Raw genomic sequence first — 26,625 nt, 5'->3', positions numbered from 1 at the left:
TATGATTTAATGTATCAACGTCGCTCGTCTATAGCTTTGACTGACGCGTGTAGACACTCTACTGTATTGCTGCGCTAAATGTCTATAGGCAAGCATCTCCGTTACAACAAGTACTGCTCCCACCGCCACTACCTGCACTACTACTACTACTACTACTACTACTACTACTACTACTACTACTGTCACCCGAACGGCCATTAACTCGACAAACAACGTGCACTACTTGCAACTAGCAGGCATTAAGTAATTCCCCAATTCATCTCGAATTACTCTTTACACTTACGACATTGCCCGCATGCACCCGTGACATGGCTAACGTACCCTGCGAATTTCATTGCTCGATATACATTTTTTATTGATGTGCTGTTGATGTTTTGCGCGGGTGTTGTAGCAGCATCAAATCTTCGTAGTAAAAGCTTCGCTGTAAGATGGCGGCCATACCTAACAGCAATTTTTTTTTGCTTTTGTTCAGCAGCCGTATCAGTAAAAGCGGTGGCCGCATCGATTACCGACAGCCCATCGCGGCTTAAGTTATTGGTATAGCTGTGCGGTTGTGCGGAATACGTGAAAAAACATGAAGCATGAAGTTATGTTCAGCGTCGGAGAACCCGAGTGACTGCAAGTTGTCTGGTTCATAAGTGAGGCAAACAACGCAGACGCACTGTGGTTTGGACGAGTTGTTTACACAATAGGCGCGGTTTGATGAAGTACACCCGGTCACAAAAGTTTACGGACCACGTTATCTCATAAAACGTTTAATTTCAGAGCATGCTGTGGCACTATCGAGTAAAAGTGTACACGACAATGTTGTTAGCATATTGTAGTCGACGTCCGATATGTAAATATCAGGCTGCGCGTTGTGAGGTTACGGAGATATTCAGCTTTTTCTCAGATTTCATGGTCCGTAATATTTTGTGGCCGGGTGTACATCTCGTGTCTTGTAGGACGAGGGCAACCGCCCGCGAAAAATTCGCCCATTGATGCGAGCAACAGCACTTGACCTTGCAATTGTAAAGCGGAACACTGCTGAAGAAAACACGAAGTATGTTTAAAAGCACTAAAATGTATTCTGCATAAAAAATGTGCCACATTCAGCATCGCATTTTCATATCTCACCTTGCGTATAAAACTACGTACAAGTGAGTATAAGGTTCGTGTTTGAATGCTCATGTGATTAAATTAATCGTAGTCTCGCTTTCACTCTTTGCTGCATTTCCGCTGGCCTGGAACAGCTGCTGTGGAAAAGTCTTTCGACTCGCACTTCTTCGTCACTTGTCCACTTGCTTTCTTACGGGCTGAGCCTAAAGGAGCTTCACAGTGCCATAGGAGGATAGGGATCCTAAAAGTAGACCGAGTCCTAGAAAGACGGCAGCCATGGAGCCGGCCATTTCCTGATTTTCTGGCGATGTGGACCTTGAAAAGAAAAGGGGATAATGAGAATGAGAACAATGTAATATGCTGGAAGCACGTAAAAATCCATGTTCTAAATGTTTTTTACAGAGTGAGAACACGTCGTTGTATACCCAAATCTCGTCCCAATACCCTTGACTAACTCTGCAGACTAAGAGGGCATCAGCTAGTCTAAGGGCCGATTTTAGGCATACTTCAGGCCCCAGTTATGACGGACTTCATATAGATGAGTCAAATTTATACATCTTCATTCCGGGGCACTCGACACTCCGTTGCAAGAAAGACTATGTGTTAGGATGGTACACTGTATAGTTTTCTCGTGATTCGTCACAATTAATAATATTTGGGGTTTTACGTGCCAAAACCACTTTCTGATTATGAGGCACGCCGTAGTGGAGGACTCCGGAAATTTCGACCACCTGGGGTTCTTTAACGTGCACCTAAATCTAAGCACACGGGTGTTTTCGCATTTCGCCCCCATCGAAATGCGGCCGCCGTGGCCGGGATGATTCGTCACAATTAGAAAGTAATTAAATATATATTTATTGTGCAGTCAGTAATGTAGCGTGTTTGCACACAAATAAAAAAAGAAGAATGAAATCACAGGCTTGAAGTACAGGCACGACTTAATCATTGACACTGCATGCATTACGAGAAAGGAAAATCTGTTCATTTTGCATTACTGCCACACCGCAGCACGCCGAACGTCCAGTGAAACTTGGGAATACCTTTAGCAAAGTGGTCGTCTGTAGCAATACGCAGCATATATTAATTAGCACACACATCGAGTACGTATACGGCGTTCAATTCACCCGAAGCTCAATGTACGCTGCTTATCTCTTCGCCACCACTGGTTAGAACTGGCGAAAACGATTCGAGTCTACAAACGTGGACACGGTGCCTGAGTGGATGAGTGAAATGCCACAGGCATCGTGCCTGGAATTTCTTTCGGAACAATGAACTCCAGGGTATTCGTTGCCCAATGTCGGCGTCGTTATTTAAGAGAACGATTACGATTTTCTAAATTTTTTTTTTGCGAGCACCGCTATGCACTTCCTGGTGTCAATCACCACAAATATCACCACCACTGCAAAAAAAGAAAGAAAGGAAACGATTTTTCCTTGCCATTTCTGTGTATGCATGTGGGGTCTTGCCCCTCCCTTGCTCCGATGCCCACTGCTTCCTCATTCCTTGATGTGCTGCCTGATTAGTCTTCTCGTGCCACCAGAGAAAGTCATTTCAATCTGGCCTCTCAATTGACTCACCTATATGACCTTCCAGTTTTACCTCTTGTACTTTGCTACCGCTTTGACCATTCCTCCCTTGTAACATGAGGTCACTTTGTCACTTCACGCGTCCGCGCCACAATTCGTATTTGAGTCACTTCCAACTTCCCAAAGTTGGACTACAATGAAATAACTTTGGTACGACAGTCGCACCGCTGAACCAGTTCTCTCAACTCGGTCGCCTTTCTCCTGTCTAACGAAGCTTTATATATATATATATATATATATATATATATATATATATATATATATATATATATATATATATATATATATATATATATATATATATATATATATATATATTCAAATAGAAATGACGGTAAGCGCCGCTGTCGTGAATTTCCTGACACAGTTCGCCGTGACGTGCTGGATTTCGACGCCGTCTGCTTAAGCCTCGTTCAGTTTTTGACCGGCAAAGATAGATTACAATGTCATCTAAAACAGGCAAAGACTGTCGTTAGCGAGTTTCAAGAGCATTTATTCAGCCACAACGGTTCAAATACGAAAAGATACTTTGACATCGGGGATGTCACACTGACGTTCAGTCTCTATGGGGCTACGGCGCGTAATAAAATAATGGAACTGGGACTTTGATTTACTAATAATGAACCGATTACCAACGTATCACCGATGATAAAGTTTACGACGGATAGTTTATTAGTATAAACTGTTTCTTTTCCTGTCTTTGTTCCTCTAGTGTCCCCTTGTTCTCATCTACGACCGCGAAGCGAAGTACTTACTTCGACGCATGTGTGAGAGCCGGCGTGACTAGGTAGCCGTTGGATACAGAGAACAGCACCATGAGGATGATGAAAGCAGTGTCGCTCTCGAACAGCACGGGCAGGTTGTAACGGGGGTAGGCGTTGCAGAGCAGGAAGAGCGGAATGAACACCACCCGGCACAGGCAGAGGGCGAGCATGGTCTTCCTCCACACTGCTCGCTGCGGGTGCGTACAGATCCGCGTTCAGTCGACAGAAAGCGACTCGCTCGAGAATGGGCGGCGCCAAGCATGTGGTGCATGACGACCACATTTAGGTCCGGCCTTGTTGGTAAGGCACACTCGGGATCGTTTATAGTTAAGCGCAGTGACAGGACGCGAACAAGCAAGTGGACCGACACCGAGCGTTAGCTTATTCAACAGATGACTCTGTTCTAGACAGGTGCACCCAATTCTCCGCGTGGATATCACAATCCCGTTGTAGTGAGTATAAAGGCCGTATGTGCGCTATACCACATTAAAGATATACGCGTTTTTTTTTTACTATGACATCATAAAAGCGTGCTCAACCACTCAGCTTGTGTGTGTCCGGTTGCTTTTCTGTGTCTGTCACCATACGCTTAAACATTCCTAAGCATGTGCTGTTGCCGCATCGTACTTTAAATTCTAGGGTTTTACGTGGCAAAACCCCAACGTGATTATGAGGCACTCTGTGTACAGTGGGCGAATCCGGCTTATTTCGACCACACAGGGTTCTCCAACGTGCACCCAATGCACGGTGCACGAGCGTTCTTGCATTTCGCCCGCATCGAAATGCGGCCGCCACGTCCGGGTATCGCACCCGCGACCTCGTGCTTAGCAGCGCAGCACCGTGCATCCACTAAGCCGCCACGGCGGGTGTGTGTCGCGGCGGCTTTCCTCCACAGCCAGGACTTCACATCGGTCAGGTAAACACTTTTGCATTTTAGTCACATTGGAATGCATCGCATTTCAGTTAGAATGATGTTGACATAACGCGATGTAATAATTTCGCGCAGTCGAGGTTATTTATATACGGCTTCGGTCATAAAGCCCGGCTGGTTGAATCAACTACCACTCGTACCTGCACATCACCAATCTTGTGGAGGGACTATGGTGGTGTGTGCACGCTGCTACTGCATGTATCGTGCTTGGCTACCGCGGCAGCAGGAGCGCTATAATAACAAGCCGCATCCTCATTTCCCCTCACCACTTCGGCGCGTGCGGCACCCTCTCGCACGAAGCTATAAAAGAGAAACAAATAAAGAGACGAGACGCTTTTTTTCGATGCCCGACAACTCAACGTGTAGTCTTGCTCAGACGCCAACCGATGCACGGTACACTGTCAAGAAAACTCACTCCTGTCACCGGTCTGATCGAAACACTCGTCACTTTATTTTAAAGTCTTCCGTGTGACGTTGGAGGATTTCGACGCGGTGGTCGCTCGTTGGGCTGAGTTACTGCGGAGGTTGTGTTTCTGCGTCACTGGATTTGCTGATGAGGCTACTTTAAAGCGAAGTTTTCTTTAATGAAGCAACGAAAGGGGCTAGTTGGTGGCCGTTCGCGATTGTATTGCGCTTAGTATTGCACTGGCGTAAGGACTACAGAAAGAACGTGAAAGAACAAAAAGTGGACGTTGCGCCACGTACGTAGATTTTTTTTTTCTTTCGTGTTCGTTGTATAGTCCTTCCGTCAGTGTAACACTAAGCGCAATACAATCATCAAGTTTTCTTTGTCGTGTCCGGCTGGTTAGTTACTGCGGTCGGAGGTGGTTGCGGTGATGGGACTGCGGAGACGAAAGTGTGGGGCTGCAGGCAGTGAGGTAGTAGTAGCATGCGCCAATCGACGATGATGATGATGATGATGATGATGATGATGATGATGATGATGATGATGATTTCTATAGGCATCCCCATTGAAACAGATCGGCGACAATTAGTTGCCCATCCTTCTTGAGCTAATCAGGTATTATGTAGATGCTTATCAGACTAGCACTTTTCCTATATCACCTTTCCTATATCTCCTCTTTTCATCAAAACCTCCACATCTATGTCGTACAGTTACCTATCTATCCCTGTAACGACTTCGGTTGTGTCAATATATTACCTGCATTTTTTTTTTCACCACCAATACGCTAAAAATCTCTTCTTGTCTCGGCTGCTGACCAGTGTAAGTCGGTTAGAACGACAGAAAGCTGAGCTAGTTGGTAAGGATTCATTATGCAAAAAAGAGGTGAGGCGTGCAGACAGGACACAAGAGTAGAGAAGTGGACAACATCAACGCCGACTATCAACTGAAGGGAGCACTGAGGGGAAAAAAGAAAGAAGACACAAAACTCATCTGCGCAAGCTCAGGAATTCCTGAGCTTGCGCAGATGAGTTTTGTGTCTTCTTTCATTTTTTCGCCTCAGTGCTCCCTTCAGTTGATAGTCGGCGTTGATGTTGTCCACTTCTCTACTCTTGTGTCACGTCTGCACGCCTCACCTCCTTTCTGCACAATGAAGTGTAAGTCGCTTCCGGAAGGCGGGCGTTCCATACAAGTTTTGCTGAGTGAATGTCCTGGCATTCCATTACGATTTACAGAGTCGTTTCGGACTTTTGCTGCAGCAGATACACGCCTCATCCCGTTGCGAATATTTGGTCCGGCATGTTCTTGTCCTGAGGCCCCCAGCACCATGGCCTCAAATAGCAAGACACTGCCATTTGCTATCTTACTGATTTCCCCTCCTGATTACTTTCTTGCCCGATCTGTAAATTTCCATGCTCAGCTTTATAGATACCATATCCCTTGCATCCAATTTATCGTCTGTTTCTCTCACTTTCCTTTCGATGACTCCTGGTCGTCTATTTACACTTTAAATTACCCTGCACTTGGTTGCCAACTTTCCTGACTTCTACCTCAATTCCGCGTTCCCGTTTTTAAGGTACAGACATTTACATTTCTTTTCATCCATGTCCCTCAGACTTTATTTAAAACTAATTTTGCTCTGGCGCTTATACGACTTCAAGAGACGTCCTACCCATTTCACTTCGCACTGCCTCATTTGTGGTTCTACCGTGGGCATCCAATGCCAATTGGCCCACCGACCTCTGGATAACTTCCAACCCGGCCAAGATGGGCATGACTTGACTATGAGTGTAACTTGCTGTTGAATTGATTCCACGTTTGTTACTCGTCTTTTCAATAAACAGCATAATTTTTGCTTTCTTTGTGCTAAACGTTGGGCCTAGATCTGTAGCTTCATTGCCTCACGTATTCGCAAGTTTTTTTGTAAGTTTCTTGCATGGTCCGCTAGCAGCACTGTCGTCCGCATTCATCAAACGCCTTCCAACTTCTTACAGCTTGTAGGTCGTGCGACGTTGACCACCCAATTTTTGCCTTTGTAAGTATTTGACCTTTATAATAGCCTTCAGAGAAAGTTCAGCTGAAAAAGTAAATTCTGGGAACTTACGTGCTTAAATAACGATCTCGTTGTGAGGCACGCCGAAGTGAGAGACTCCGAATTAATTTCGGCCACCTGGCGTTCTTTAACGTGTACCCAATACACGTTACACGGGTGTTTTTGTGTTTCGTACCCATCGAAATGCGGCCGCCGCGTCCGGTATTTGAGCCCGTGCGCTCTGGCTTTGCAGCGCAGTGCCGAAGCCGAAAATACAGCTATATCACTTCCTAGTTTATCTAGCATATAGTATATGGACTACTTGCTTGGGGAACCCCTTGTGCGACTAACCGTTTGCTCATTCAAAGACTGCAGACAGGAGCGTACACTGCGAGGCTGAAAACTTGACTTCTAGTAAAAAGTTCCAGAGATTTAGTCCAAAAATACCATTTCTTGAATGTACATCAGACGTGTAAAAAGAAGCTAGCTAATTGCATATGATCGTGCACAATACTTACAACTTTCGACTTTCATATCAGTTATCAACCTGACAGACCACGGGCAGATTATGGTAAAGTAAAAGCTCACGTTTAAAATTACTTCGACGTTAAATTGTCGTTTTGTATTTCTTGAGCTCGCGCACATAAACTCCACTCCACATTTAGAAGAAGTGTAGAAGAAGGTTTAAGAAGTGTACTCGACACCGTACCTAGCTAAGAGTGCTATAATTTGTAAGATGATTTGGTTACATGTTTTTTTTTTATTCAGCACAATCTTTACTTTATGGTCTTGCTTCTGTGTAAGTATATAGTTGATTTATTTTGCATTGCATCAGGTTTGTGCGCTGAAGTTTAATCAGCTGTAATTTTCAATTCTCAGCAGCTGACATCGCTGCGAAATGTCCATCGGCCATCTTCATTTTTGTGCAGGAATGGCGGGTATTAGCAAGGTGGTGTATCGCCTTTTGCCACCGTTCCTAGGTTTATTTTTGTATAGGAATAGCCAGCTGTCGCGAATAAATAATAATAAAAAATTTGCGGAAATAACGTTTCACCGCATCTTACCAACGGGACGTAGCTGGAAATGATCCTGCCCACCAGATCTCCAACGTTGAACACCAGGAACCCAGCGATAGGGAGGAAGAACTTATCTGGCACAAAAATAAAGCAGTTATTCCTCTTTCAGGAGGCTGCGGCAGATGAGTATACTTGCATACGCGCAGCGACGCTACCAGAAAAAGTTTCCATTACTTAAGTGAAAGTTCTTACTTGCAATGGCTGCTCCACTGTCGGCGCGCGTAGACACTACCAAGACCATTATGGCTGGGAATATTGACAGCGTCACCCAGAAGATAAGGACGATAGACACGAAGTACATCCAACCCTGAAAGAAACGTGTATTGCACTTTTCCATAACGTTGCAGAAGGACGTTAAATTGAAGCCATGGTTTGATTCAGCGTCTTTTCATTTATCTTGCCGGCGTAGATAAAAGTCACCGGTTTCTCTTTTTAATATTATGCGAAAATATATCAGCCATATCGTGCTGACGCCCCTTGCATAATTATTGCTTACAGCGCACACTAAAAACACATTAAACGTTGCGCATTGCCTTCAGTCTTTGAAAAAATTACTTGGAAATATCAGCGCAATATATTCATCATGCATATGGAGCCAGATGCCTGCGAAATTGTATGAAAGTGGTTTAGCCATACTGTTGCCGTCAGCGTTTGAGAAAATAACCCTTATTTGATCTGAACCGTTGCGTCGTCGCACACGGGGAAAAATACCTGCGAAGTGCGTTCCGAATAGCGTGAGATGACGTGAAAATCCAAGATGCGGCTTCAACATGACCAACTCGCCATGCGACACATTACGTCTTCGTACCCGTGTTCAGGCAAATCAAGACAGTTTCACCATGACAAGCCTGAAAAAATGGTCACTTTGTGCATGTACGTAGCCATGCTGCTTTTAGCACATCTAACCCTAGTATTTAAAAAGATGATTGTCACATTTACAACGTCCTAGCCGGGAATGAGATGATGATATATATGGTTCTATGGCATAAGGGCCAAGTATGGCCAAAGAGCGCATGGCTAGTGTTAATAAGTTCGCAGTGCAATACTGAATGGCGAGAGGTAGATATGATGTGACTGTAAAAGGGCATTGAATACAGTCGCTGTAAAGTACGTAAATGCATACGCAATAAGATTATGGAAATGACTAATGATATATACTTTGAACACGAAATATACATTCTAAAAGGATAATAAATATATTAAATATATCAGTGCTAAAAACTTGTAAGAAGCACTGCTGTCTTGACAGAGCCCTTGCAGCCCAAGATCCTGGAAACATGTGCAGAACAATACTATCGCAGCAGAATCCTCTGGCGAGAGGATGCGCTACTAATTCCTTGGGCTGAAATCAGCCGCAGTTGGCTCCGTAGGTTGACGGTAGGTAAGAATAGCCGATAATAAGAATAGATTTGGAAAGCGATTATATCGCTGATCTGTCTTTGGGGCTTAAGTGGATATAGCCACAAAAAAATAATAATAAGTGAGCCTTGCTATAGAAAGCTTGCACATGACGTCACCGACGCAGCTATTCCCCCTGTTGGTCCTCCGACATTGAGGCTAAGATGACGTTAGCGCATCAGATTCACTGCTACAAGTAACCTGCCTCAATGTCATATAAAGACGGGGTTGAAACGCTGCTGGCGTCTGTGGCAAAACCTCAAGAGAACCAGTGTGCGATACGCCTGCAGCTTCTCATCGTGCTGCAGTCCTTCAACACGGCGGCTAGAATGACGTCGGTTCAAGCCACCTATGACTTGCTCAGATAATTCTTTTGTGACGTGTGCTGTTTGTCACGTGTCATTGTGGCAAAGCGCTAACTTATTTATTGTAATCAAGAGATCGACGGAACACTGTCTGGCCAGGTAAGAGCATCTTTATATACAACAGCTCCCGGTAACCAATGTAAAAAAAAAACCACAATATAAGTTCGACTTTTCATGATGTGTTCAAATCCCTTGTTCACAATGAACTGGTCATAACAAAATTCGTTTATGTGCGCTTGAGCCTTTGTCCAGGGTTCGCGAATACAATATATTTATTGCTTTTAGCTCATGGTGCTCAGATACCTAAAAATGGTGATGATGCCTGTAGGTAGCGAGTAGTGAAGTATAAATTATATTAGCTTTTGCTCCCGAAGAAGGGGCACGATAACTTTTCGTACTTATTTCGGAGTTCTAGAAGTGAAACCCAGGGAAACAAGACTCATATACAGTACCGAAGTCGAATATACGTACTCACAGACGCGGTATATAAAATATTGAGTTGCACAGCCATCTATATATGTAGCGCAATGTCATTGGGCATAATAATTAACGAAGGTAACATGCTACGACTTCTCCAGACGAAACCCAAGCTAACCTTGTTCACCGTGCTATATGGAACCACTCCTGGAACACTTTGATCACGCTCGTTCAATAAACTTGAAAACGCCGCCAGCAAAAACTGAGCCGTATCCGCATTTGTAGTCATATATGATACGCTTTTTGGCAAAATTCATGTGAAACGCTTCATGATTCATAAAAATGGCTTCTTGGTTATGTCGGTAGTTAAATACATATTTGCCCCTAAAATGACCCACAGAAAAATGCGTCGTCATCAATTATTCTACTTTTCTCTGTGTGTCCTTTCAGCGGCAAATATGTATTTATGCTTCGATGGTGTTCCTTCATGACAATGCATGTTTGTCTTGGGTATAATACGACGACCATAACATGATTTTATCTGCAACCAATGGCCGCAGCCGGGCTAAGTAATACCCACCAGTTGAAACACAATTTAAGCCTATACTGCACTACTGTCGTACTAATACAAGGAGTGTTGTTTCGGTGCTCACCCCCTTGAAGAGTTGCCATGGCGACGCCTTGCCCCCGGTATTATCCAGTGGGACCTTGTCAAACTCTTTGTAACTGACTGCACAACGCCAACAGATATATCAGATGTAAAACCGCTTGCTGAAACAGTTACGTTTAAAATCATTTATACAAGGGATGTCCGAGACGCACCTGCTTGCATAGAAGTGTAGTAGCGGTAGAATTCCTGAAAAAAAAAAGACGGTGTTTTACAGCACAATGCGTTGGCGGGCTAGCTGGTGCGAATTCATAATTACTTTATTTAGCGCAAAACAACGCACACAAGAAAGATGACAGGACAAGACGCCTTGTCCTGTCGTCTTTCTTGTGTCCGTTGTTTTCCGCTAAACAAAGTAATTACGGTGCTTTATGGTTAATAATGGTTATCTATGTATTTGACCCAAGTTTTAGGCGCCTCGCAACACGATATTGACACAGCAAACAAATTTAAGTACATTCACCTTAAGTGTAAATTCAGCAACATATCTTATGCGCAATCATGCCCCGCACACAGCGCATAGAATTAAATGAGTCTAATTGCATTGCTCAAATCGCTGCTAAATACCAGGACCACATCGAAAAACCGGGCGGCTTGAGGCCAGTTACGTGGCCTCAAGCCGCCCGCCCCTTTAATCACATTTTGATAAATGGAGACTCCGTTCCTTTACTTTCAGTGATTGGGTCCGGATGCTCAAGAAACTTGAGACATGCACCCGCCCTGGCTTAGCGAGCGCTGTTTAAACACAAAGTCAGTGCATTCGTCATGCACTTCTCCAAGACCACATTGAAAACCTAAGCTTTAAGACACATGCACCTGTCTCTTTTGACACCAACGTTTACCCCAACATGTGCCATCTCTAGTGGAGCAACCGCCACTTTCGTCACTGCACAGCCTGCTTTACCCGCGCGTTTTTTTCTCGGCGGCTCTTGAACGACAAAGGCCGAGCGAAACCGACGGAACGTTGCCCCTCAGGGCGACCGACCGCGGGAGTAACACGCGATGGAGTTGAGTAGAGACCACCCGCCGAGAAGACGTCAGGGCCCGCGTCGCGGCGCCATTTAGTCATGGTGTCGCTCTGCAGGCGACTAAATAAAGTTGTTTCTCTCTCTCTTCTCGCTCACACTTGGCAATCCGCAGTCTCTCGCACTTTTCACGCTATCAGTTTCGACTTGCTGCTTTTTGCTGTTTCGTTATGCCTCTCTCAGCGCACTTCATCAGCAGGAGGGCATGTCATTGGGCTAGTTGGCTAGCTTGGGCTAAAGTTGGTTAGCCGAATGTGCTGGGCGTGACAAGGGATATTCAAAGGAGGCACAAGTGAGATGACTAAAAGAGACCGAATGAAGGAAAACTGCAACAAAATCAGGCCGCGAAAAGAAGAAACTAACTGTGTTTAAATGAACTGCTGTCTTTTTTAGTGCAAGCTGAACTACTTAATCAAAGCTTATATATGTATCACAACACTAACCGAACCATGTTATTCCCCGAGGTTTATTGCAGCATTAGAACGCCTCAATAACAAAAAAGATCACCCCGGCTTGTAAACAAAGAGAGCGATATATACATGTTTTAATGAAATATGTTGGAGATGGCTAGCCTAGCTCATCGCCTGGCATGGTGCTTCCAGTCGGCTGATAATTACGGTATGCACAGTGGTCCCCAAAACACACGAACAGCACATACACTCCCAGATATACACATACACAATAAAGCTACTGACAATGTTTCGTAAAGGCCTGTGGGCCTTACAAAGAACAGCAGTGCTTGGTAGTGCGCAATACGGTGGTGAGGCTTTTCCACGGAGGCTGTGCCACAGCTCAAGGCTCGAGTCACGTTGCATGTAAGCGTACAGTGCGGTCTTATAAGACTGTCTGCCTGACAAGTGGGCAGCATTTACATTCGTATTGTGTAAGGCGCATTAGCGAGTGTTTCCATTGATTTTTTTTTTCACTCCCGGCAGTTCTTGTAGGCCGCTTTAAACTTGATGCGGGGTATTGATGCTTAACCTTGTCCATTGAGGCCTTGCGGCATAGTAGTGAACACAACGCGTGCTTGGGAGATTTATCGCACCGTTGGAAAGCTTCTTTTTTTGTCAGTCTCTGCTAAAACTAAACAATTGATTTTCGCTTCAACTTTGTTTTAATGGTAGGTACAAACCGGAAGCAATCCAGAACGTCACGTCGAAAATTAACCCTTCTTCGCGCATGAGAATTGTTGGCCTCCTCATTAGATTGATCTGCGTTTGACGCCAGGACAATGGAATTTTTTGTTCTGGAACTTAAGACGTTGTTTGTGGAGTCTCTACAAATTTTCGTTGAACAACAGTGATGTGGATAACAGCTTTCTTTTTCACTGATCGCACTTTTGAAGACGAGGTATATTCCGACTGCCACAAAGAAAGAGAGAGTGAGAGAGAGAGAGATAAGATAATGCAGAGAAAGGCAGGGAGGTTAACCAGAGGTAGTTCCGGTTGGCTACGCTGCCCAGGGGGAAGGGTTGGGGGGGGGGGGTAAAAAGAGAAACAGAGTGGAAGGGGGACATAGAAAGAAAGAGAGACAAGCACGAACAAAGCGCGTACACTACAGAGCGGTAGGGGGCGGCATTCTTAGAGTCTGTCGTGAAGCCCCCGTAGACCGCAGGAACCTTAATAACGCGAGTAAGGCCTTCAACGAGATTCCACAAAGATAATGTAGCTTCACTCAAGCTTCACTCACCGTCTTCACTAATACACCGAAGCATATCTGGGTGATGATTAACGTGCCAACGGCAAGCAAGAAGTACAGCAATGCACTCGTGGTCGGCGACGCATCGCCCAGCAAGCAGAAGATCTGCGCTACAGTAGCAAACACACCGCCCACGGCCTGAAAAAAAAAATCCACAAGTCGTTCGATGGATGTATTCTTTATTTATTTAAGTACATACTGCGGCCTACAAGAAGAGCAAGCAGGTAGACGAGAGCATAAAAGAAAACAAGCAAGCAACACATAAAATTTACACATTTGACAGAAAACGTTCATAAATTCATATTATTAGAGCTATTGCACTGGACATATAAGAAACGGTCGGGTATGACATGCATGACATCAAAATTATAGACTTATTGAATGACTAGATCATGACAGAACTGTCACTGCAAGAGTGACTGTAAAGCACATTGTAAACCACTTTCAGATTAACTTGCAGAAACGTAATTGTGCAACACATTCCATTCTTGATCGTGCGGGGAAAGAAAACGCTTTTAATCGTGTCGGAGCATGCACATCAAAGGAAGAAGTTCTGCGCGTACTGTTACTGTGCATAATATCATTGCTCTAACTTGAGCTAAACGACAGTAACATAGTGTCCGTTAGAGAAAGATTGCCACGGAACCCGTGAGGCATCATTTTATCGCTAATGTTAAATATTTCACGTGACGCATATACCTGGCCATTGAGGTTAGAAGCCATGTATTTTTCAGGGAAGCAACCAGCCAGGCCAGTGCCACCTCCTTGCAGGAAACCACAGAAGACTAGAAAAAAAAAACAAATGACATGATACGTGACTGCGCATCACTTCTTGAGAGATATGCATGCGCTATCTTCACTAGACTTGAGGGGCGACGAGCACTCGTCCATCTCTGTCATGTGCTCGCGCTTCAAGTCTAGTGATGAATATCCAAATCCAGTAACAAATATCCCATTGTGAATCAACAATATAAGTATTTTTTATACATACTATATGTGTTCTTTCTGCGTAGAAATATAGAGTACCGTGATACCGATTTTCGATTGTGTTCTTTTTGTAACTTAAATGTATGTGTAGATATATGTGTGTATTATGTGTATGTAACTTACGTCTACACATGCGTGCATGTATATAAAGCCCGTGAAATGTTACTTGCAGTTCTATGAACGAGAGCAATTTCACGCCTCTGCTGCTGCTGTCACTCTGCATGGGGTCGGAAATCTTGTCAAGCTGATTCCTCAGCTTTTAGTTCCGACTGCCCTCTTTCATTGAAAAGGAAAATTGAATCAAACTCTAGTCATTACAGAACACCAACAACACCGGTCAAATGCCGTACATTCTGTTTATTACGATTACACACGTGTTTTCGGCAACAATTTGTTGTCTAAAAAGTGTAATCACTTACTGTTGATGAGGACTACGATGACCAGTGTGGCAGCCATGAAAGCAGTCTGATCTGCAGGAACGAGACGTGAAACTACCATAAGACACGGAACCAAGGTATCATATATATACTACAAGGACACGCTGAGTTATGTGTAACGTGAACTTTAGCAAAATTGGATTGGATGAACTTTATTAAAGGTGCCCACGGAAATTTATGTTATCTAATCACGGGATCCACAGTCACATGCGGGCGAGCATCAAGCGAGCATTCTAATCGACACGTGATATCGGTTGCTTAATGCTCACGCGATGGCGAGGCGCAAACAGTCCCGTCATTCATGGACATCTATCCGAGGCCTGCAAGTTGCGCATTTCCGCTGTTTAGTTTCGCTTTTCTGTGTGAAATTGACCGGAATTCATTATGCTGTAAAAAAATTAGCAGTGTTAACTTTTCGCATTTTCCGAAACGGTTCATAACTTCTCGGACGGCATGTTTCAAGTCTTCCATTGGGATCAATCGCATGACTCTTTTTTCTTAAAAAGACAATAATGTCTCATTTGCGTAATTACTTGTTCGATTACTTTATCGATTAATTGGCCAACGTGTGACTCTACGGTTAAATCAATCGAAAGCAAAACGTTCATTTATGTCACCTTTCCAATTCTTAAGGAATTTCGGACGCATTTCGTGAAACGCATGGTATATGAAGTAGGAATTCCAAGGAATACCATCTAGTGAGTTTAAACTGTTGTTAGGAAAGATGCAGGTCACTGACCATAGCCAAAATGTAATGACGTTTCAAGATCCGCATGGGTTCCTTGCTCGCAATCTTGAGGGTTGTCAACTTTTGGGTGCACGAATTCGGAACGCGGGGGGGGAGAGGGGGTGTTGAGAACGGGGAGGAAGGGGGCGACTGGCGATGACTGGCCATGTCAGTGCCAGGAGCCGAACGCGCATCAAAACTGAACACTTATTTAGTCATACCATGTCGCAATCTACGAGAAAGGTGCAGCATATATGTCTGACTAACAGGGTATACCAATACGAATAGAGGTGCCCAGAACGGTTGGGGACTACAACATGTTCATGACAGTGCAACAGGACACAAATAGCGAATGTGCAAACGAGCTTTTTAAACGAGGCAGCATTAAATGTGGTCCGTTTATTGTTATCCAGCAGGGGAAAAACAAAAGTCTGGGCAGTCGGTCGTCCCGACTGGGTCAGGTGGGCACACGGGACATTTGCTTAAAAGTCGGGACTGCCTCGGTAAATTCGGGCCATTTGGCAATAGAACTAACCCTGATGTCATTTTGTTTTGAACGTGGTCAGTTTACGTGCTTCTTTCCTGACAAGTACATATATATGAACGAATGTTTGCGTAAGCACTGCAATGCAGAAACGCTGTCGAGAACCATCTGGTTCGACATCTCTTTTGTGCTGCTGACATTTGGGACAGAACCATTCAGAATTAAGGCGTCGCATCGGATGCGCCACTGGGGCGGAGAGGCTTACAATGGTCCGTGTCCACCTTGACGAGGGCCGCCGTGGCCACGAAGAAGAGCGTGCAGCCCAGGAGGGGCCAGCCGATGCGCACAGCGGGTCGAATGCTGGACACGAAAATTACGAAATGAGCACAAGAAGGGCGCCACAAGTCTCGAAAAAATGCGCGTTGGTTCTGCCAGTTCCCAAGACGGACGAGAACCCGGCAAGAGGCGATTGCGCAATTGTTCCCCTACTTCATGGACATCGCCTTCAATAACTCGGAAGTACTTGAGAAAGAAGAGCTTTGTGAATTCGGCCCCAGAATCCTTCAAAGATTCCTCCGCGTTTTCCCTTGGTTTCCTGGTTTAGCACATCAGCTCATCACACGAAATAAAGTCCTACTATGCCCTACGAATCTATTTAATGCGGGAGCATTAAGAAGGTTCGTATGTATGTATGTATGTATGTATGTATGTATGTATGTATGTATGTATGTATGTATGTATGTATGTATGTATGTATGTATGTATGTATGTATGTATGTATGTATGTATGTATGTATGTATGTATGTATGTATGTATGTATGTATGTATGTATGTATGTATGTATACCACACTTTGCAATGTGGTGAACGCAGATAAAATCATGGATCCGGCACCTCAAATATGTGGGACGTAATGATAAAGCATTTCTTTTGCATTTACCGCTAAATCACCACTGATCTTTCTTTTTTACGGGCGCTGTTGGCACATACCGGTGGCTCAGGTAGGTGTTCAGGACCAACGAGATGATGTAGGGTGCCTTGCTGGCCATGGCCAGGTAGCTGGTAAAGGCCGCCTGCAGGTCGCTCTTTGTGTGCACTTCTCCTGAGGCATTCACGTTGCGGAACTTGTATCGCCAGTACTGCATCATCAAAAATAAATAAAGAAAAAAAACGAGTCACAGTTGTACGTTGTCCTTGTAGCGTTGAAGTGGCCACGTTTCACTCAGCAACACCGAAAAACTTACGCAACTTCACACGCTATTGCTCTGTTAGTGCGTCATATATTTTTCCAGGGTATCGTTCCGAATGTCACTCGCTTTCCGCGACGTCGTCAACTTCAGCAGTTCAGCCAACACGGCTACACTTCTTGAGCTAAATATTTTGATACTTGATAATTTGCACGTCTTGCAAATTTTACATATATATGTTCTTGCACAATGATTGTCTATAACTTTGAATGCAGTGTCGTGTTCTTTATTAACAAATAGCATAACAATGGTCTGAGGATGGAAGTGTCAATTCCAATTCCAGAAACCATCAACAAGCTACTTCTGTCAGTACTTCGTCTTAAAGCATACACAGAAACACATTCTTAAATGACACATATTAAGTAGGATTGCGCAACATTAACTGCAAATAAACTCGAAATCCTAAAAGAAAAAATAGAAATTGAAATGATCAACAGTGATTGTAGAGTGACATTCCTTTTCTGTTAATTAATCGCCCTTACGTAATCATTGATAATCGCTTCAAGCATGCACCTTCCTATAAACATCTGACTGGTACAGTTATTGAAAGTGACACAGCAAAGATAAAGAACAATAATTATTGAAAGCATATTTAGCGCCAGCAAACAAGGACGGAAGGGAGACGACACCACAATAATAGCGCACTGTGGTGTCGTCTCCCTTCCGTCCTTGTTTGCTGGCGCTAAATATGCTTTCAGTTTATCAACACGCCCAACAAATGGCAATGCTGAAATTAATATTGATGGCGAAGCTTAAAAGTTGGAACCTTTCGCGTTCACGTGCCACAAACAGTCAAGAGTGCCAACTGAATAAGTAGACAGTAGAAAAGTTCTCTGGTAATAGTAACGTAGTGTAACAGTAATGTAATCGTATAAATAACTCTGAAATTAGATTGGCTGAGCACTTCTCGAGAAGCAGATGACTCGGCGAATCGATGTGCAGGCACGACCGAGTCCGTATGTAGAACTATGTGCGGATCGGCGAGTGCGCCTAATTATCAAGTGACGTTTGTATGACTTTTTTAATTCATACACTGCATGTGCATCAAGTGGCTTTATATAGCTATTTCAGGAAAACTTGCTTTGGTATTTAACATCTGAGGGCTGTCCATATGAAAAATCCTTGGGAGTTTTAACTGAACATCAAGCAGCCTTCCTTTAACATCCAGGAAATCGCCGAGGATCTGCACTTCATATAAGGGGGATCTCCCATTCTGCTGTTCCCTGTACCAGAATTGTGTTCAGAATGTCCTGTAGTGAATTAAGTTTGCCATGCAACAGGTGAACCGCTTCATACCACTTAACTTACCTAGCTGCAAATGTCTGGTCCGCGGTGTGGATGTAAGTATAAGTCTAAGGGAAATCTTTGATATTTTTTTTTCTATGGCAGGTGTAGCTTCTGCGTACCACTACTATACCCGCGGATAGTCGACAATAAGAAGGTCCGCATAGATCGTGACGTTTGCAGGGATGGCCAGCCCATCCGAGATCGAGGCAGGGCCTCAAAATCACAGGGTTGTACTGCTGGCTCCACGACTACACTACGATACTTTAAGTGCTCGCGCCTCGGACACAGCACTAATGGTTGTCGGTCAACTGTTCAACACAGGATCGGAGGAGATTGCCATAATGCTAATGATTGCACACCATGAGTCATACTGTATGTGTGGCAAGTGTGATGCCCTTGGCTATCCTAATTGCACTGCAAAATGGAAGGATCATCACGTGTTTGAAATAATTCAAAGGAGACGGAGCTCTCGTTGGGAGGCCCTTGCAAAGTTCATAAAAGCACACAGGGAAATGCTGGCGAAACAGCCGGTCAGTTGCTCAGCATGGCATGACTGTTTTCCCAGACTATTAAGACTGTGTTAAAGAATAATGCCTGTGGAAAGAGCACTGAAAAAGCATTTGAAGAACTTCAAATAAATTTATCTGACTCTTCGGCTCAAGCTTTATCTCTACAAATCGCAGAAATTTCTAAGATTTCTGTGTCTTATAGAGCAGGCAAAGCACGGCCTTTGACTTCACAGTGGCTGGATCACGAATGTTACTCTGTTCCAGATTCACAAGGCCATTGGGATGTGAACATGGGCATTCTAACTCATAAGTGAATAATGTCTCCTAATCATAAACTGCCCTAGTTCCCTTGATAACCCTGCAGCAAAAAAAAAAATGGGCCCATAAGTAATCAAGTTGCTGAAGATAAATTTTGTTAATGCGATTATGCGTTTCAGTTTACCGTGCAATTAATGTCCGCATCCTCGAGTAACATAGCTCAAGGATTAAAACTTTGCTATTTGTCACCGACAGTTTTTGAACAATTCTGTGTAGGTTAATAACGTAACATGGTGCACATATTATTTTGGTGTTGGACAGCGGTGTAGTTGGACTACATTCCCAAGTTGTGTGTGTGGGGATGGGAGGGGGTACGCGAGTGAGGACTATGGAAGAGCACGAGACATTGAAAGTGCTTTCGGCAAGGCGCCAGAGGAGCCACTTTGTGTCCGCCGTCAGGCATGCGCAAGTCATGCTTGGAGAAAGGTTCGAATCAGCGTTTCTCTAGGGACAACGTGTAGTGCATGCACACAACATCGCCGGCGCAATTCCTTGCCGTTCAGCTCGTGGACCTTGAACAGGCCAGGAGACTCACGTCATCAGCCGTGATGAAGAAGTTCCACGGCAGCAGTGAGCCGATGCCAAACAGGAACATGGTGAAATTGACGAAATGGTATCTGCACAAACAAGATAGGTCTTTTTTTTTTTTTACAGCTGTAAAGTCACAGTCGAAATTGTGGGCTGTAACGCACCGGTGAGACACCATTCGCCTAAGCAAGTTAACTATATGGTTGAAACGGCTAACTTTGGGAAGCCAACCTTCTCTGACGCCGTCGTCCCTCCGTCTCCTCGCGGCCCACCTGCGCGTTGACTCTTGGGAAATGTGCCCCCCTTGGTTACTGTAACTTTGAAGGCATTGCCTGGTTCGCGGTAGGTATTAGTGAAGCCCTCGCAGTGCACGATCGAGCACTGCCGTATCGTCCGCGCGCTCGTCGGCTAGAAATAACCGCTTGCCTATCACGTGGCATGAGGGTCTATTTCCCGTGAACCTCTCCTTCATATTTTTACCTGTGGGTTTCAATACTGTCGCGTGGCGTTCTTTCGTAGTCTTTTTCCTTCCCCCATGCACCATGATCTACACTCTAATGTTTACATCCTTCGGAAGATATCTCGTCTCCTAACGATAACCGTAATCGGGCTTACTTGCGTTTCCCGTCTTGAAAACTCGCTCTAGTTTCGTGTTATGCCAGTTACGCCAGTCCTTTTGGTCTACATGGCCACTGTCAAGTGTGGAAAAACGGAATTAGACATTTATGACGATTCCCTTCAACTCTACCATATCATATTGTGCCGCACAATTTGTTACTACAAGTTAATTGTTGCTGTTATATATATATATATATATATATATATATATATATATATATATATATATATATATATATATACACTTGTACTTGTATATATGTACTTGTACTTGTATATAAATTACTTGTACTTACTAATTGTAAAATATAAGTTATACATTAATAGAATTTCTTTATTTCAATGAGTAAGTACAAGTAATTTCCCCTGTGTTGTCCGGACTTTTCTTACGCGCGCTGCGTCTACTCACGGGTCCTTGGGTCCCGGGGCCGCCGGCATCTTGGCCGCCTCCGTGGAGCTGCGATCATAAGACAGGAGACGGTCAGCGCGTCCCCGCGACATTCCGGGTTTGCAGACAGTCACAGTTATTCGTTTGTCTGCGGTACGTGCTCAGGGTATATATTAAAAAAAACATAACATCATAGAGCAGACTAGACACACACGAAGCTATAGGAAAAAGAAATATAAATTACGCATATGCAAATCACGCATGTTGAAATCTATGCGAAGCGAAGCTTTCGCACAGCCATTAATCAAACGTTATCAGACTCTCCACTTTATGAACGGCGTTTCGCAGCACAGCGACGATCACGCAGCGGTCCGACATGGAGCGGAGATTCCCACGACATGACAGTGTGACCCAGGCGGCCGCAGATTACACAGCCTCAGAGATCAGCCCAGTTTACTGTTACATGCACCCCCCCCCCCCCCTTCCGTGGTCAGCGCACTTCACTTGGCAAGAAGTCAACCGAGAAGATGCGCCAAACCACGGGGATAAAGCGTGGGAAGCTCGCTTTAATAATGTAATAGTTGTTGCGGCGCGGATTTCGAGGGTACCCATTCTGCTTCATTGCATAATTCCGTGGAGCAGAGGTTTCGCGAACGGCATATTAGGGTTCCGGAAGACTGTTCCTGTAGACTGCAGACGCCTGACTTCCTGGTGAAAATCGTTTAAACATGCTCGCAGACATAATGGTAGCCAACAAGATGGGCATTAGAGAATGTAAGATTATTTCCCTTTACCTTAATGTCACTTCACGCCGTCCCCAAATGCAACCACGACGACAGCCCAAGCAACCTCGTGTGTTAGTGGCACTGAGCTACACATTGACCACTTTGTTTCAACGACTAGATAATTTGCGCACCTCCTGTAGTCATTCTTAAGCGGTTAAGTTGATTCATCAAACAATCACCGCGAGGCTGTGGATAAGCACATCGGTACGAAAGGAAAGTAGGGAAGTGGTGGGGAGAGGGAGAGGGTTCAGAGAACGGAACCGGTCACCGGCACATCTGCAGGCGTAGTACACATGGCTGTACATGCGGAATCGTCATAGGAGTTCTGTACTGTACGCGAGCTATTCGACAAGACACCAGAAGCAGCAACGCAGCAGCAACCACGGCCAGCAAACACCTCTCCCGTAATCGAGAGTGGATGTAAGCATGAAATGGCTTCCGGCAAAGCAGATTGGTTGGACATGGTACTAGCCACAATCTTAAAATGGATGTAGTGCATGTTCGCCACGGCACACCCCGCCACACCACACCGCACCACGCCGTACTGTGCAGTGGTCCATATGAACGCAATCGTTTCCTGTCGCAGGCAGAACCTCATTGCAAGCGTAGTCTCGGTCAAACGGCCATTCGTGGCGCATCGGACGCTACTGGCTTGGACGGTGCCGGACGCGCCGCGGACCTCACGGACCGCTGACTTTGAAAAGAGCACAGGCAACTATGTCTCAACGCCAAAAGATGCCAATCAAATGCATAGTGTCCTGCATCCGCCTATGCTGAACGTCTCCCTATTGGAAATGACGAATAAAACTTCAGCGTAAAAGAAGTTAGAGCTTGAGTGATATTGTGAACAAGCATTTGGAAGAGCACCGAAGTAATATTTTTTGTAACTTCTTTTGGAAGTAACTAGCGTGTGTAATGCGGTCTTGACTGCTTGTCCGGACGAACTCGTTTTGTTCTCGCAACTCGCCCGGATGTTCCAGTTTGAGTGCCCGGATAACGGCTTAGGCTTTTGGCTCAAGGTCTTTTGAAGGTCGCCTACAACGGAAGCTAAAAGCATTTCATGCTTAAAAGCAATCCTAGGCATCCTGTGAATACAGACACGCGTACATTGGGTGACGTGTGAATACCAACACGCGTACATTCACTCAAGTAAAAAAAAAAAAAAAGCTTAGGTAGCCTATAAATAGCAACACGTGTACATTCAGTGGCGTCCACAAGGGAGGAAATACAAGATGGAAAGACGCAACCAGTTAGCACGTTAGTGTTAACTAACTTAATTAATTAACTAACGTGTTAGTTAACACGTTAGCGCAGAGCACGCTAGGGGTCGCAGCTGCCAGAAGAGTACTTCCCTTGTTATTTGTCTGAAGCTACTGCAGCTTTTCTGAGACCACAAAGACGGCCAATACCCCGCCCCCGCCTGGTTACAAGTATGACACCTATACCGCTACGTACACTAACCTCTGCGGTCCGCGAACTGCATTCCATTGCCTTCTTCGCACAGGTGGTATCTTTTGTTTTTGTGGGAAAGCTGCGTTTTACACAAAGTCTATGCGTGTATAAAAAAGGAAAAATTATATGACAAAGTGAAGTATAATAAACATACCTTATATTATATACCATATATAACCGTTAATAAAGGCCTAAAACAGACAAGGAAAATAATTATTGGTGCACCAAACATGTCGGCAACCTTGGAAACATGTCTCTTGCTACATGGCCACAGACTTCACCCATGCTTCCATCAATTCCCTTGGAAAGCGTACTGAACTGATGTTAATATTAGAAATGACTCGCAAGCTTCTTCGACGTAGTGAGTGGAGAATCCCGACTTGTCTTTTCTCAAGGCTTTGAAAAAGCCAAGTCCACTTGTCGAAACGTTGGCTCCCGCTTTTACCTTGTTCTCGTTTTGCTCATCGTATATGATTCCAAGGCGCACCTGTAGAGGAGGACTGCGGGTTAATTTTGACTACATCGAGCTCCTTAACGTGCACCTAACTATAAGTACACGATCGTTTTTGCATTTCATCGTTTTTGCGTCGAACCCGCCACCCCGAGCTCGGCAGCGCAATACCTCGGCGACTAAGCTGCCGCGGCGAGTGATCAATCTGGTGCAAATTTTCAACAAAAATTGAAATCCGATAGCGAGCATAAACGACTCTCAAACAGTCTCGCAATCTGACTTCACATCCGGGATGAATGTTTCGCGTAACTGGTCCCGATTTAATTTTTTTCAAATTGAATCGAAGGCAACGTACCCTCTTGATTATTCCAATGGACCGAGTAGGCAAAACACACTCGTGTTCCTGTACAGTGAAGATCTGTATTCACGCGACTGTCCCTTGCTGCGGTGCCATGGGAAAAGCATGTGAAAGCGCTCATTTGGCACGACGCGTGCTACATAGCCGGACACATACTCTGATACGTCGCATGTGCGAGACCTCGGAATGAAAAACGCGAGCTTTCGCGTCGCTTCTGTAGCACAGCTGTCCATGCTGCCGTTCCGAGAGCCGCGTGGGTCCAGTTTTACGTTCGCGACGGAAACACCTGTTCATGGATCGCGGCTGTTTTCAGCTGCGACGAAACGGAGCCTAGTCGGCCGTTAAAGGGTGCGCTGTCTCTGAATCGGTAAAACAGAGGTTACCGTTTGAAACGTTAAGTCGAGTCTACTGAGTTTCTCTGTTCTACCTACTCAGAAGACTTTCTGTTGACATGAAATGGAATATCACGTGTGCCTTTTTTTGTAAGAGATGGATTCCTCTCAACTTGCTCGGCTTTCAGTCGTTCCTAATATAGACGAACTTGTCTCGATTTTGGCGAAACAATTTGCACCCAGTTAAAACGATATTTGGCGCTGCATGTAGTGTGACAGTTCTCTCCTCCGAAACGAACACAACGCCTTGCGTGCATGCGGTGACGAGCTGTTCGGGCCCCTGCTTCGCTGTTTCTTCACGCGCCATTAGCGTCGTGCGCCAGATAGCTGAAAGCCGTTATCATTTACAAGCTCCTCCGTTCACCTGACGTCCAGTTGAGAACAGAAGGTGTGAAATGATGAAGATAAGATTCCGCAAGTTTACTTTTTTTTCCAAATAGATCATACACAAAATTATATTTCGCTCTGTTTAGGAATGAGAAATATTTGATTAGGTATTCGAAGGTCAGACAACAATATTCCTAAAAAGAAACATGGTAGAAACTATTAGAAACCATAAATAATGAATACTGAAACTAGAATTAAGTCGATTGTTTCTCGCCTAGTTTCTCACCTCTCAAATCTCCTAGAGAACAATATTTTTTTTTATTTGAGTAAACTCCACTGTTTAGTTCTTTTTGGAAATGTACTGATGGATATATATAACGCATCTTTCTATACATATTTGTATACTTTGACACATGTGCACACATGCAAATGTGGCAAAGTATACTAAGTGTACAGAACTTCAAGTATACTTCAAGTTTCATCTGCTCATCATTGTGTATTTGCTTATATTTACTTTAAATGCACTAGATTAACGTTTCTTTTCAGCAACCCGAGCACGTGTGCAACTGTCGTCATAGGTGGGAGGCGTTGTTGCTTTTCTTTTTGTCCTTTCTTCCTAATCGTGAAGATGCACCCTTGAATAAAGTCTCGAATTCCATTCAAGGTAATTTTTCTCGAATATTCTTATTTGCATCTTTATCGCAGGTTTGTGTTGAAGTGCTATTCTAAAAAATGCGTTAGTAATCTTTTCTTGCGGTATAGTTTCGCTTTTCATGGACAAGCTGCATATATAAACAAGAACCCTATGACGTCGCCAGCGCGCAGGCGCATAAGCAAAAAAAAAAAAAAAAAAAGAAAGCCACTTGAATTCCCGTGTCCGCAATAATCCGCGACTTAGCCTGTTTTCCGATACGAGGACAAAAAGCTCAGGACCAATAGAATCACGCGTCTGGCAAAACCAGCAGCTTAGCGGCAGGCAACGACAGGCATGCTATCTGTGTGACGTCATGACCTGGAGCAGCTCTATGCATTTGTCGCGTCTGTAGTAACGCTTCAATAGAAAAAGAACGGCGTTCGTGTCTGTTTTTAGCGCTGTTCTATATAAGTCACGAACAGGACTTAGGCTGCGACCAAAGTGTATAGCTGACCAGGAAATCTTCATTGAAAACAAACAGCTCCACACGTTGCGTCTGCAGCAGCTAGTAATATCGCGATTAATATGTCGATTGCGCCAACGTTTAAGATAAGCGAGTAATTCACCGACAAGCACATTGAAGTATAAGCACCGGGGTGTATATATTTTTCTACAGCTACCGTGGTTTTTTTCTTACAGAAATAATGCACGGCATTCAAATGCATCTCAACAGAGATTTTATAGAAGGCATCATTAAGTCAATAGCAACAAAACAGTAGATATATTAAGTTTTGTAGGAGCTCGCCATGGTGGAGCATGCGTTGCTGTTACTTTAAGAGAGATGATGCACAGAGTCGTGGTTGTTAGGCTTTCGCAAACACCCCTCATCAATTCATAATGAAGTTCTTACTTTCATTATGAACGGAAACCAACATGCATAATTTGCTGTCTTACCCCGCAATAGTTTCGTTACTGCTGTATACAGTGCCATGCTCCAGGAATTAAATGCCACAGGGATGCAGAAGTCTTCATATGGCACAAATTACTCGAAAGAACCATGTCATAAGAAGCCAATTAACCAACATTGACACCAAGGAGAACATAGCGGAAATTACTTGTGCTTAATAAATGAAATAAAGAAATGATAAATTAATGGAAATGAAAGTGGATGAAAAGACAACTTGCCGCAGGTGGGGAACGATCCCAAAACCTTCGCATCGTCCGGAACCATGGTCA

The 26,625-nt window shown here is 44.4% G+C and overlaps 1 protein-coding gene across 7 annotated transcripts in view; it reads right to left on the bottom strand.

Moving 5' to 3' along the window:
* Nucleotides 1–1,043: 1,043 nt before the first annotated feature.
* The window catches only part of LOC142588230 (equilibrative nucleoside transporter 2-like), a 70,048-nt gene continuing 44,466 nt past the window's right edge, over nt 1,044–26,625 (bottom strand). For 3 of the 7 annotated variants that reach the window (XM_075699789.1, XM_075699786.1, XM_075699785.1), the window contains 13 exons: nt 21,012–21,059; nt 19,992–20,073; nt 17,086–17,234; nt 16,361–16,455; nt 14,867–14,917; nt 14,160–14,245; nt 13,452–13,598; nt 10,893–10,926; nt 10,724–10,800; nt 8,083–8,197; nt 7,879–7,964; nt 3,440–3,639; nt 1,044–1,413 (listed from right to left, as the gene is read on the bottom strand). In XM_075699789.1, coding sequence (XP_075555904.1) covers nt 1,302–1,413; nt 3,440–3,639; nt 7,879–7,964; nt 8,083–8,197; nt 10,724–10,800; nt 10,893–10,926; nt 13,452–13,598; nt 14,160–14,245; nt 14,867–14,917; nt 16,361–16,455; nt 17,086–17,234; nt 19,992–20,073; nt 21,012–21,040 — 1,263 coding nt within the window. In that variant the 5' untranslated portion in view covers nt 21,041–21,059 and the 3' untranslated portion in view covers nt 1,044–1,301. Of the gene's footprint in view, nt 1,414–3,439; nt 3,640–7,878; nt 7,965–8,082; nt 8,198–10,723; nt 10,801–10,892; nt 10,927–13,451; nt 13,599–14,159; nt 14,246–14,866; nt 14,918–16,360; nt 16,456–17,085; nt 17,235–19,991; nt 20,074–20,992; nt 21,060–24,033; nt 24,295–26,625 lie in introns of those variants that run through there. The other 4 variants (XM_075699787.1, XM_075699788.1, XM_075699790.1 and 1 more) reach the window with 4 other exon arrangements.

This window comes from Dermacentor variabilis, chromosome 7, assembly GCF_050947875.1.
Source record: "Dermacentor variabilis isolate Ectoservices chromosome 7, ASM5094787v1, whole genome shotgun sequence".
Taxonomy (NCBI): Eukaryota; Metazoa; Arthropoda; class Arachnida; order Ixodida; family Ixodidae; genus Dermacentor; species Dermacentor variabilis.
The sequence above is the reverse complement of the archived record's forward strand: the minus strand, read 5'-3'. Positions and strand labels throughout refer to the sequence as shown.